The following is a 13,990-nucleotide window of genomic DNA, read 5'->3' on the forward strand; positions in this document are numbered from 1 at the left end:
GGATATTTGTAAGGCAGAGATAGATTCTTGATTCGTACAGGTGTCAGGGGTTATGGGGAGAAGGCAGGAGAATAGGGTTAAGAGGGAGAGATAGATCAGCCATATTTGAATGGCAGAGTTGACTTGATGGGTCGAATGGCCTAATTCTCCTCCTATCACTTGTGATCTTACTAGTGTCTGCCTCAACCACCACCCCCAGCAGTGCATTACAGGGACTCACCACCCTCTAGAAAATAATTACCCTGCACATCTTCATTAAACGTTGCCCCTTTCACCTTAAAGCCAAGCCCTCTAGTATTTTGATTTTTCCATCCTGGGAAAAAGGTTCTGACCGTCTACCCTGTTGTCATGTCGGAAACTCAGCAGCTAGTTTGTGCTGTTCCCATAAAGTTGCCCGATGTAGGCACAATAACGCAGCTCCGAGCAGCTCGTTTGGTGGGACAGATAGAGGCCACAGTGCAAATTTCTCGTCGGGCATTAGCTGTGCCTGACGCCACATCACCCACGAGAGGTGCAGATATTAAGAGAAGCTGGCCATTTATGATAAAACTTTCTAACCAAAAAGGTGGGGTTTGCTGTATCCAAAACACACTCCATTCAAGAGCTCACACCAACTCCAAAATAGGAAATGCTGGAAATACTCAGGAGGTTCACAGCATTTGTGAAGAGAGAAACAGTCATCATAACCCAAAGGTTGTGTGAACCATTCTCCAGCATATCATACAGCTTGGGGCTAGGAGCAATGTTCACTGCCCTGGGCTTTTAAACTGTGTACAGTAGGAGATAACCAACTGAAAACCAACCAGTTACCAAATTATCTGCGTTCCTTCTGTACTCCAAAATGCCTTCAGCTCCCAACTCCAAGTTTGAAATTCCCTCCATGCCCCTCAAATCTTTTTAAGTGGTCTTTAAAACAACCTCCTTGATGAGGCTTTTGGCTTTTAGGATTTTTTTAATGTGCGAATGCCAAAATTCATGAGATAACGAGAAATACTGGGGCATTCTGCGAAAGAAACAAAATCCTCGGAGGCTGTCTGACACTGGAGGGGTGTTGTTGGAGTGGCAGATCTGCCAAACACTTGCATGTTAAAACACTATGCGATCCTCCCACAGACAATTCTGCCATCAGAGCCTACAAGTATGAACAGACAACTTGTCAAATACCAGATCAAGTTAAATCAGGCGCACCAAATACCAAGACAGGCTCCATGATCTAAATGGCCACCTCCTGTAACTCAAGTGGACTTAATGACAGTTGGGAGAAGTGGTTCCCATTCACCGAAAACCAGCCAAGGGAGTGGCAGTCACCTATCGAGAGAGGGGCTCCACAATGAACCAAATTCCATCCTCTAGAGCCATGCCGCTAAATGTGGCTAATTTGGTAGTCAGCAGGAATACCAGCCAACTTTTCACAAGTTCTAGGAGCAGAATTAGGCCATTCGGCCCAGTCTACCCTGCCATTCAATCGTGGCTGATCTATCTTTCCCACTCAACCTCATTGTCCTGCCTTCTCCGCACAACCTGTGCTATTGAGGGCGTGCAGCTTAGGTTTACTAGGTTAATTCCCGGAATGGCGGGACTGTCGTATGTTGAAAGACTGGAGCGACTAGGCTTGTATACACTGGAATTTAGAAGGATGAGAGGGGATCTTATTGAAACATATAAGATTAAGGGGTTGGACACGTTAGAGGCAGGAAACATGTTCCCAATGTTGGGGGAGTTCAGAACCAGGGGCCACAGTTTAAGAATAAGGGGTAGGCCATTTCGAACAGAGATGAGGAAGAACATTTTCAGTCAGAGAGTTGTGAATCTGTGGAATTCTCTGCCTCAGAAGGCAGTGGAGGCCAGTTCTCTGAATGCATTCAAGAGAGAGCTAGATAGAGCTCTTAATGATAGCAGAGTCAGGGGAGAAGGCAGGAACGGGGTACTGATTGAGAACGATCAGCCATGATCACATTGAATGGTGGTGCTGGGTCAAAGGGCCGAATGGCCTACTCCTGAACCTATTGTCAACCCCCGACAGCCCTTTTCCTTCCCTAATTCAGTGCAGCCTAGAATGGGAAACCTGGGACCATCTCTCCTCACTCCATTCAGCTTCCCAGGCTCCTGATTGTACACCCCCTTTCACTGAACATTTCAAAGAATAGCACATTGGCCTTTTCCTTTAGCTTGGCAAGTTTAGGATATGTGACCAAGCTGGGAAAGCCCAATGGCTATCCTTTGCTTTGATCATTTTGATTGTTTTGAAGATGGGGAGCGAAAAGAAAGTGTGAGATTGAGAGGGGGAAAATAATTCATCCCCATTTGTTTTATCCAGAGATTTATCTCTTTTTCATAAGGCAAGTTATTCTGGCATTTAGATAGATATAAAGTGCTGGAGTAACTCAGCGGGTCAGGCAGCATCGCTGGAGAAAAAGAATAGGTGACAATTCAGGTTGGGACCCTACTTCAGAGGGAAACGTTGTTTTAAGTCTAAGGGTTCATGAATCGTCACCTATCCATGTTCTCCAGAGATGCTGTCTGACCCGCTGAGTTACTCCAGCACTTTGTCTCTTTTGTACAAACCAGTATTTTTTTCAATATTTTGGCATTTAGTCCAGCATCCCTGCCATAAATTACACAAGAGGTTAATTGGCCCCTGTAAATTAACCCTAGTAAGTTAATAGTTAATGTGCGTCTTTGCTGAGTCTCAAGCTTTTGGACGAGAAAGTGGGATAATGGAAGTAGGGTGATCGATGGTCGGTGTGGACTCGGTGGGTCAAAGTGCCCGTTTCCATGCTGTATCTCCAACTAAACTGAAGAGAGCAAGCTTGAGACTCAGTAAAGACGCACATTAACTATTAAACAGTTCAGAAAATCCAAATTGAGCCTCGATTGGCATCCACACATCGACACTTTCTCGACAACAACTCCACAGAGCCACCAAGACAGAAACTGGGATCACCTTCACACTCTAGGCTCAGACCACCGAGTGCAAAGGAGAATGTCTAAGAAAAACAGATGGTTGATCGATCGTGTCTGTTCCTCAAGTTTTATTTTGTTGGCTGAAAGCTGCAAGGAAATTCTTCTCTTTCCAATTTTTTACTGAATGAACCAAAGCTAGATATCAAAGAGGGACTTAGAATATAAACCTATGTTAGATTTTATTTTAAATCTTAAACAAACCCAGGCTGGCTGAAGGAGCAACTCTATTCTTTAAAGAAATAAAGAAAGTTGTATTAAATGTCATGGGAGCTGATCACTGGTTTCCTTAAATAACTTTATTTTGAAATATTTCAAAGATTCAAACTAATATTGACTAATATTGAAGTAGCAGAAATTAAGGTTAAAGAGGATTCCGCTCATATTTCAGATCAGAGCAAGAAGCAAATAATGTTTAAAATGAACAAAGCGAGGATTCTCTAGCTTAACTCAAACAGCATCGTTGTACAAACACTTACCTTGACTGGGAGCTCGTGCTGCCTGCACTTGGTCTGAGCATTCGCATCACCCTTCTCAAACATCATCTTCAAGCTGTTCAGTGGGACGTTAAACTTTTCAATTTTAGGGAAGATGGTCAGGTCTTGTGCTGTTCCGTTCTCCACTTCATTGCCCTCTTTTGAAAGCTCTCTCTCCATCTTGCAGCCCTTAGCCTGCCCGTCACTCTCTGCACCAGGGTAAGAAAATCTGCTCAAGGCTCCCGGGCTCTTGGGAGACTTGATTCTTGTGGCAGACGGGCTCTTGGAGTAGTGATCCGACTTGCTTGGAAACTCCAGACTTGCGTCTGGTTTTGGGCTGACAGCAACGACCAGAGGTCGGCTAATTCTGACAGGCGACTTTGGAAGCAGAGGTTGTGCCGCAGATTCCGGAACTTCCCACTTCTTCTTCAAGATGCTCAGGTTTCCCTTCCTCAGGTTCGGGGCAGGAGTTTCAGTGCCCTGCAAGAAGACAATTTACAAAACGGGTTACAGGAAAGGAATGCCCACAGCATGGGTCGAAGCAAGTTTTTTGTGCAGTTCTCCAAGCAGGAAATGGTGTATACACATACGTGTCAACAGTGCTTCGAGTTTCATGGGCAGCTGCAACCATTTAGTGCTACAACTTGTACAGGCATTTCTGCCCTGGGGGTTTAACAGAAAGGCAGGAAACTGGAGCAGGAAATGATAAAACAGCAGGGTCTCCTTATAAGGAAAAAGGAAGAACAATGAAGGGAATTGTTGAGGATCTCACTTATAACACTGGAACATAAAACAAGGTTTTACTTTTTTTATTTAAAACAAAAAGCTAAATCGCATTTTAAGTTGATTTGATGGCTTTAGAATTAACTGGTTTCCCATTTCCAATGAATGGTCGTGTTAATGCCACGCTCTGTCCACACAGCCCCCCTCGTGCTCATCTCCCGCTTTACATACTCACTCGAATATATTCTTTATATATTTGAGCACGAATACAGAGTCGGTGCATCCAGCAGCAGCGCAGCAGAATGATGCATGCACCAAGTTGTGCTGTGGCTGGATAAGTTGAAGCTTTTAGAATTCAGTCCAGTCAGTAACAGGAATGAACCCTGTCAGCTTGCCTTTATTAACTGCAACTTCAGAGGATAAGCATTTCCCCCGTTGGTAGATGGGCTTATTTATAAAAATAATAGATTGCTCCCCAGAAGTACAAGACAATGGCAAGGAGCCATTTATTGCTCATCCTCAGCGGTCTTCTTTGATAACAATTTTCAGAGTCAAGCAGCTATAATTGAACATGAACTGTCAGTCAGTCTGGGCAGCGAATGAGGATCCGTGCCCTGAACAAAAGGACTTTCACTTTTCAGAGGGTCAGCACGCATTTTCCAGCCAATGAAGTGTGGCATTGTTACAATGCAGGTAACACAGCTGGTGGTGCAGCGGTAGAGTTGCTGCCTCACAGCGCCAGACACCCGGGTTCCATCCAGACTACAGGTGCTGTCAGTACGGAGTTTGCACATTCTCCCCGTGGCCTGCGTGGGTTTTCTCCGGGTGCTCTGGTTTCCTCCCACACTCCAAAGGCGTACAGGTTTGTAGGCTAATTGGGTTGGTAAAATTGTAAGAGAGATCTCTTTCATTTCCTTCCCTGCTCCACCTCTGCATGTTAAAACCCATTCCTCTCCAGTCCTGACGAAAGATCACCAACCTGAAAGAGTAGCCATCTCTGTAGCTACTGCCTGACCTGTAAAGTGGGTCCAGCCTTTCCCGACACAGTGTGAAGGACAAAACCTGCCAGCTATAGAATACCCTGTGCCAGGCTTCAGCAACTGCTTTCACCTCATTTGACCCACAGACTACAACACTCTAACCCACACTGTAAAATGGGCTGCCATCACATTGTGCCTCTTGCTCCAACAATGTTCTACATTGTTTTCCAATCTCTACAGCAAGCCTCTTGCTGGAATCCTATGTATAGTTCACAGTGGATTTTGCACATTTTTTGTAATACTTTCCTTTAGATTTACCTGATGTGATGCAAATAATTTCCTCTCTTATTTGGACTTGCAAATGAGCCAGTTACATGCTATAATTGGAAATTTTTCCAATTACATATAAATTCAAAACCAAAGAATATAGACCATGATATAAAATGAATCAGCGACTGCTATGTTCTATCATTAATGACTCATTTCCTATTATTACATATTTTACATAATGGACATACAGTAAGCACAGTGTTAACACAGTAACCTTCGACCAAAGAGTTTGCTGATTGAATGGAGTTGGTTAAATGAAACAGTCACGGCCATTGACACAACATATCAATGACATCATTGGTATGCTGGGCCTTTTGTATGGTGGGGGTGGGATACAATCCCAGACTGTGATGTTAACCTTGAGTTTAAGATAGCGAGACAGGTCTTTTGCCCCTTTCCAAGGCAGCAAGACTCATCTACACCATGTAATCATCCAAATGGTCATCACTTAAGCAGAAGCCTAATAAGCAGCATCTCTCAGAAAACAATAGAAACTAAGAATGAATCATTATCCTCTGACACAACTCCTACTGGATTGAGGAGGACTTATTCCCACATTGGTTTCAGTCCTGAAGGCAGTGAAGAAAGCGAATGGTATGTTAGCATTCATAGCAAGAGGATTTGAGTATAGGAGCAGGGAGGTTCTGCTGCAGTTGTACAGGGCCTTGGTGAGACCGCACCTGGAGTATTGTGTACAGTTTTGGTCTCCTAATCTGAGGAAAGACATTCTAGCCTTAGAGGGAGTACAGAGAAGGTTCACCAGATTGATCCCTGGGATGGCAGGACTTTCATATGAAGAAAGACTGGATAGACTGGGCTTATACTCGCTGGAATTTAGAAGACAGAGGGGAGATCTTATTGAAACATATAAAATTCTTAAGGGATTGGAGCGGCTAAATGCAGGAAGATTGTTCCCGATGTTGGGGAAGTCCAGAACCAGGGGTCACAGCTTAAGGATAAGGGGGAAGTCTTTTAGGACCGAGATGAGAAAACATTTCTTCACACAGAAAGTGGCGAGTCTGTGGAATTCTCTGCCGCAGAAGGTAGTTGAGGCCAGTTCATTGGCTATATTTAAGAGGGAGTTAGATGTGGCCCTTATGGCTAAAGGGATCAGGAGGTATGGAGAGAAGGCAGGTACAGGTTACTGAGCTGGATGATCAGCCATGATCATATTGAATGGCGGTGCAGGCTCGAAGGGCCGAATGGCCTACTCCTGCACCTATTTTCTATGTTTCTACGTGTACTACGCACTCCACTACCAACTACTTCATTGGAGGCCCTCGGACTATCTTTGATAGGACTTTAACTTACACAAAATGTTATTCACGTTATTCCCTTTATCATGTATGTGTACTATGAATGGCCTGATTGTAATCATGTATTGTCTTTCCGCTGACTGATCAGCACGCAATAAACGCTTTTCACTGTACCTCAGTACTCGTGACGAGAAACTAAACTCAACTGTACAGATGGGGCAGGTGATGTCCGATGGGGTGGGTGGGTACGTCGTGGTGTGGGGCATTCTGTCCACAATTTGCAGAGGGCTTCTGTGTGCTCCCATGCACGGCTGCTAGAATTTCAATACCATCCCCAATGCTCCTTCTCCATTTTGAGCCATTGCCAGCAAGAGATCAGCAGATGCCAGTGGGAATATTTCACCTTGGAGGCTTTAAGCACCGCAGTCTTTTGCTGTGTCTGCCTGATAACCTCTCCCCCATGACAGCTCAGAGTACGTTTCCTTGGCCTTGCGTATGCAAACAGCATGGAGACTCAAGAAAGTACAGATGCTGGAATTTTGAGCAAATCAAAGTGCTGGCGGAACTCAGCAGGCCAGGCAGCATCTGTGGAGAGAAATGAATGGGTGGCATTTCAGGTCGGGATCCTTCTTCATTCTGAAGACAAGTCTCAACCCAAAATGTCACTTGTCCATTCTCTCCACAGATGCTGTGTGAGCCACTGTTCCTCCAGCAATTGGTGGTTTATGCAAACATGGACTGTCCAACAGCTGACTGAGTGACTAGGGCCGCAGTGCTGGTGATGGAGGCCTGGGAAGACGACACCAACATTGGTTACTCTCCCGGCGAATTTGAAGGATTTTGCAGAAACACTATTGATGGTATTTCTTCAGTGCTTCAAGATGCTTGTTAAGGATGGTCCAAGTCTCACAAGACTTAGAAATGCATGGACCATTGCTGCCCGAAAAGCTACCCATTTTGAGCCAGGTCTGAGGTCACGGCCTTCAAAATCCTTTTCCAAAAAATGACCAAAAGCTGGTGCATTCACGGCAATGGCAAATTTATTCATCACCGAAAGGTGGCTCTGGGAGATACAAAAAGAGGCTCACATTTTCCAGGGCCTTGTTGAGAACCTTTGCAGCATCTCCTTGCCTACACCAACATCTCATAGCGACATTGATTCAGCTACAATTAAAATTTACATTAGTAGCTTGAGATGAAGGAAAGGCAATAGGTGATTTAGTCCTCAAAAGGCGGGAAAATATAACTGGCGCATACAGGGTCGTGGGAAGAGGGCATCTTTGCACCCCATTAAGTCCAATCCACTTCTCAATTACTGTATATTACTGCTGACCTGAGCCTGTACTATTGGCCCACCTTGGATCCGAGGTACTCAGACTTCAAACTAGGTTAAAAAAAGTTGAGTTAAAATACACGGTAAACCCCAATGCCCTTACCACAATAATTAATTTGCACATTACAGCCCAAATTTGCTTGCCGATTTCCAATTCTAAAGTCTTAAACAGATCAGGTTTCAGAAGGAAACAGTTCAAGCAAGATTTTTTTTTAAAAATTGCACAAAACTGTGCCTGCTGTATTAAAACAATGAAAGTCTCAGCAAATGCTGCTATTACTAACAAAAATGGGATACTCAATCTTCAAACAAGATAAACGACCTTCAAAAAGAACCAAAAAGAACTGATAAGAACTGTACCTGCTTGCAATTCATTATCAACACCAAGTGTTTAACAGTCCACGTCTTACCCTACCGCAGAGAAATAGCTAGATAAAGCCTGTAGGAATTAAAAGGGATTATTGGATAAACTGGGATTGAGGCCCAACTCACAATTTTAACTCTTCAAATTCAAATGGGCATTTAACCTTGAGAAGAGTAACAGCCACAATCTAGAATGCAACGGGAAATATCTGCTCTAAAAAGGAACCAAATTAGGTTTAGGTTTATTATTGTCATTTTATCAAGTTGCAGTTTTGTTTTGCATGCTATCCAAACAGATCAGATAGACCATACATAAATACAAGAGGATAGACACAAAAAGCTGGAGTAACTCAGCGGGACAGGCAGCATCTCTGGAGAAAAGGAATGGGTGACGTTTCGGGTCGATATCCTTCTTCAGACTCGACCCGAAACATCACCCATTCCTTCTCTCCAGAGATGCTGCCTGTCCCGCTGAGTTACTCCAGCTTTTTGTGTCCATCTTCGGTTTAAACCAGCATCTGCAGTTCTTCTTGCACATACATAAATACAGTTAAGACAAACTCAAGTAAAGGGAAAGATAGTGAATTCAGAATATAGATTTCCGCAAATATTACTTGGATTAATTTTGCAAGCCTTTGTAGTGGCATCTGGTAAATGGAGTTTGACCGATCAAAAATCGTCTTTATTTTCCAAATTTAGTTAAAAATTGGTGTTGAGCCCTTAAAATTGAAGTCATTTAATGAACGGTGCCAATTCCCAAAAGCCAGATTTCTTTTTTGAAAAACTCTGTTCTTTCACACGAAGATTTTCTAATCTTAAAATCCACAAATTAATAACAGTCAACAATTGTTTCTCCTCTGGGCCAATTATACCCCATCATTTTCATTCTCAAAATCTTTGATCCTTGCCTCATCTACAGTTCCCCATCTCATCACACACTGGCCAAGTGGCTTTGCTTTGGGAAAAAGATGACTTTTGGTAAACATCATGCTTAACTCGAGTTCATCGTTTATGGGAAGCAAACTTCAGAAGTCAGCAGACTTCAGCCCCTCGAGCATAATCTGTCATTGAGAGATCACGATGGATCCTTCTCCAACTTTCCCTCAACATCTTTGGTTAAGCCAAATCTATCATTTATTCAAAATTAACAAGTGACCTTGCATTGAATTATATTTGTTGAAGACCTGTTCAAATTTCTTCCACCCTCTGCATGTGTAAGCATTTCCTAATGGAAAAAAATCTAATGTGATCCATTCTACAGTCTCCAATATTTTTGAAAATTAACTCCATTCTTCCCAGGACCCAGCCTCTTGCAGGATTTTAACAGGGGCAGCATTTTGTGCTGAACAGAACAGGACACTCATTTCAGGCATCTTGCATTCCATGCTTCTACACCGAAAACCAATATACTCCAGCCCAGTTTATTTTTCATCAGCAAAACACAGCAGATCCTTCACTCTGCACTCTTAACACACACGAAATAGAAAGCACCAAGAAGAGCAACTTGAAGATTAACACCTACCAACTTTCTTCGGTCGCTGTTTGCTTCCTCTGCTGCTTTCTGATACCTGATGAGAGAGTGGGAAGACTGGGATTACCAAGGGGCAAGTCAAAGAAGAACATCGACAATGTTATTTGTCCCTTTGGAAAAGGTGCAGAAGTTGCTTACCAGAATGATGCCTGGATTATTGATTAGTAAGGGTGCTAGGGGTTATGGGGAGAAGGCAGGAGAATGGGGTTGAGAGGGAAAGATAGATCAGCTGTGATTGAATGGTGGAATAAACTCGATGGGCTGAATGGCCTAATTCTGCTCCTATGACTGATGAACATTTCAGTAACTAACGTAATGTGCTTTGGGAAGCAAAGTCATCGCCAAAGCAAGGATAAAATGGATCAATCCTCAGTTTGCACCAGCCTGGTTGTGGCAGAGTGCGGAGAAGGGAAAGACATGGTTGGGAGAAAAGTTACCAATTGGGTATCGTGACCTATCCATGGGACACGTGCTGGAAAATAGCCGTGCTGAAACAAGGAGACAGTACTTGGCACAGTCCAATTGTTAGCACCGTGGGGCAAATGTGAGCAAGCAGCATTCAGGCATTGTGCAAATGGTCAGCCGTTGCTGGAGAACCAATGTCTCCAGGAGTGGAGAGAAGGGGGAAAAAAAAAATGGACACCAAAAGGATAAAAAGAGGAGACACAAAGAACTGCAGATGCTGGAAAATTGTGCAAAGCACAAAGTGCTGGAGTAACTCGACATGTCCGACAGCATCTCTGGAGGAGATGGGTAGGCAACGTTTCCAGTTGAGATGATAAAGGACAGTCGAAGACCACCAACTGTTTTAGAAACCCAGTGCAGTCTTGGATTCACACATCCAAGTCTGCCAACACAATCTGCTCGTTTCCCTTTCCCCCCCACTCTCAGCCTGAAGGAGGGTCTCGACCCAAAATGTCACTCATTCCTTCTCTCCAGAGATGCTGCCTGTCCCGCTGAGTCACTCAGCATTTTGTGTCTATCTTCGGTTTAAACCAGCATCTGCCATTCCTTCCAACACAATCTGCTTTACAGATTTACTACAGGAATTTTGTTGGGAATAGTTGTCTCTTTCAATGTCTCTTTACATGTTGCATACACACTCATACTCATGTCAAAAATAAGCACCATGAGTTTGCAAAAAGCAGACAATTGCTCTTTTGATGATTGCGTGCAATATTGTGCTCGTCAGGATGAGGAATGCTACTGGTACATAACCCACTCCCTGTACTCTGTCAGCCTGAAAGGAAACGGTCTCCTACACAGACCACTGCCCCCTCCCCCCAACACATCCATCAGAGAACAGCCCAACTTTTCCAGCAACATTAACCATGCTCACAGATGACACTTTTGTGCCAAATTGTAGGGACAGTCTCAACTTCGTGGATTTGGGTTTGATCTGTTGCACCCAATTCACTGCGACAATAGTACTCCTCAATCAATGGCTCATATTTAGTTGAGAGATAGGGCATGGAAACAGGCTCTTCGGCCCATCGAGTCCACGCCGACCATCGATCACCCGTTTACACCAGTCCTACCTTATTCCACTTCCTACACACTAGGGTCAACTCAGAAGGCCAATTAACCTACAAACCCCCACGCCTTTGGAATGTGGGTGGAAGCTGAAGCACCCTGAGGAAATGCATGCAGTCAGAGGGAGAAAGTGCAAACTCTGCACAGACAGCACCCAGGGTCAGGATCGAACGCAGGTGTCTGGCGCTTTGAGGCAGCAACTCCGCCAGTTGTGCCACTATGCCGCCCAAATCACTCTTCCAGGGCAACAAGGGATGCAGCAAGAACAGGCACAGCCAATGTTTCATACACTGAGAAAGCCACTTCATTTCATGCAGAGATTGTGGAACGACTTACTTTGAAAAGCGCTCCCTGAGCGCGGCGGATCCTCTTTTATTGACTATGGACAGCTCTTTGGCAGTAACCCGCAGTGACTGAGAAGCCCACTGCCCTCTGGTGAACGGTGATCGCTCCATGTCCTCTAATCTTGCCTGTGTAAAAAGAAGAAAAAAAAGTGTGGGTATACCACTTTGACACTAAAACAAGCTGACAGGAGAAAAGTTATCACTTGCAAATTAGCGACACCAATAGCAAGCAATTATAACATGTTACTCAGCTAAAGATGCGAGAATTAAAAAAGGCGTTGAGGGGTCATTGGTTCCTTGTTGACAATTTAAAAGCCTCCATGCAACTCCAAGTATATTATCCCATGAACAAATGGCTCATTGATGGCAAACAATGCAACGCTCAACTTTAGCAGATTCCTTCCATTGATTCTAATGGAAGTTGGCATTTTCAAACCGTAGACCATTGCTACAATTACTAAACGCAAGTTTCCCACACTATTATTTTACTGCAGTTTAGTTTAGCGATGCAGCATGGAAACAGGACCTTCGGCCCATCGAATCCATGTCGACCGTCAATTAGCCGTCCACACTAGTTCTATTTATCCCACTTCCTTATCCATTCCTTATGAACGGGATGGGACCAGTCTATGATTATGTTGGCTGCTTTACCGAGGCAGCATGAAATGTAGATGTACTGAGATACAGCAAACAGCTTGGTTTGCATGCTATCTAGTCAAATCAAATCTGAAGAAGGGTCCCAACCCAAAACTTCACCCATTCATGTCCTCCATAGATGCTGCCTGACCCACTAGGTGACTCCAGCACTGTGTTCAAGACACTAGTACCAGTGTGTTAATGTCACAGCATGTAAAGGCAATGCAGAGTTTATATTGGTCAGATGCATGCCTCTAATCTGACGTTGTACGCCACAGGCAAATGCAAAAAGGAGTTTTGTTGGAGATGGGTGTGGGTTGGAAGAGTCAGGTAAATTAATGGGAAATAAGGTTAGCCACAAAAGAAACTATTCAACAAATGGATCCAAACCACCTACAGGTTCAGCACAGCACGAGTTAAGCAAATTCCTTCACAGAAATCGGAAACATTCTTTAGGTGTGGAGTACACTCATTTACTGGGATCATATTTGCAAATTTTAACGTTGATACTCTGGCAGTAAACCACATGAAGCAAATTGCTCTCTCATTTAGTTCACACAACAAAGGATTCAATTGGGATTGCTGTTAATTCTTACAAATTACTGTGCAAAACAAAATGAGATTTGATGTATTTGTAACCAGACGAAAAGGTGGGTGACTAATAAATGCTTGAACTGAACTCAGTCAGCTTGGTCTACTTACTCAGTGCAAAACTAAACACGTTTTTTTTATTGCTTGGGCAATGTTTCGCCCATCTCTAATCTTTAAAAAAAAAGTGCCAAGCTCGGACATGCCGTATCTGAAGTTATACAACGTTCACACAGTTACAAAGACCACCCCATTATTTGACCCTCGGGCTGAAGGTTCACAACATGTATCTTTGCTACTTCCTACACTGAAAGTGCATGGCGTCCCTTAACAGAATAGTCCAGGCTGCACACAAAAGGAGCGAAAACACTTTGGACATTGAACGTGAAGATATCCACATTTTAAGCTGCCATCCTAATCGGCCATACTAGTGCAGAATAAATTAAAACTTCATTCTTCGTGTCTTCATAAATTCTTCACGTCCGAAGAAGGGTCTTCTGACACGAAACGTCAGATTCCTTTTCTCCTGAGATGCTGCCTGACCCGCTGAGTTACTCCAGCATTTTGTGTCTACCTTCGGTGTAAACCAGCATCTGCAGCTCATTCCTACACAAATTGAAACCTGTATGGTTTGAATAGTTCATCCACCCATTGGATTAAAATTCTGCCAAACAATTGGGAAGCTATTCTTTTAACAATTAAGTTTATTTACAAGTACAAAAATGACAGTGAAAACACTACTGAGATATTTATTTAACTTGTGGAATATACAGTACATACAGGTATCAAACAAACACGTTTTTACTTCAATCTCAGCAGTATTAACCCCCCCCCCCCGTGGTCCCAGAAAGTGCCCAAGGTACCTGCGGACAACACATGCTCCCTCTCCAGGGATGCCCAGGCACGGACTAGTCCAAAGGAAGGGCAGGCAGTCAG

At 43.8% G+C, this 13,990-nt stretch overlaps 1 protein-coding gene across 4 annotated transcripts in view; it reads right to left on the minus strand.

The window, feature by feature from the left end:
- Positions 1 to 13,990, minus strand: part of lima1a (LIM domain and actin binding 1a) — an 80,890-nt gene that overhangs the window by 32,363 nt on the left and 34,537 nt on the right. For all 4 annotated transcript variants that reach the window (XM_078431249.1, XM_078431250.1, XM_078431251.1 and 1 more), the window contains exons 3-5: positions 11,823 to 11,956; positions 9,945 to 9,990; positions 3,441 to 3,917 (exon numbers count right to left, since the gene is read on the minus strand). In XM_078431249.1, the coding sequence (XP_078287375.1) occupies positions 3,441 to 3,917; positions 9,945 to 9,990; positions 11,823 to 11,941 (642 nt within the window). In that variant the 5' untranslated portion in view covers positions 11,942 to 11,956. The remainder of the gene's footprint in view (positions 1 to 3,440; positions 3,918 to 9,944; positions 9,991 to 11,822; positions 11,957 to 13,990) is intronic.

Source organism: Rhinoraja longicauda, chromosome 42 (genome assembly GCF_053455715.1).
Source record: "Rhinoraja longicauda isolate Sanriku21f chromosome 42, sRhiLon1.1, whole genome shotgun sequence".
NCBI lineage: Eukaryota > Metazoa > Chordata > Chondrichthyes > Rajiformes > Arhynchobatidae > Rhinoraja > Rhinoraja longicauda.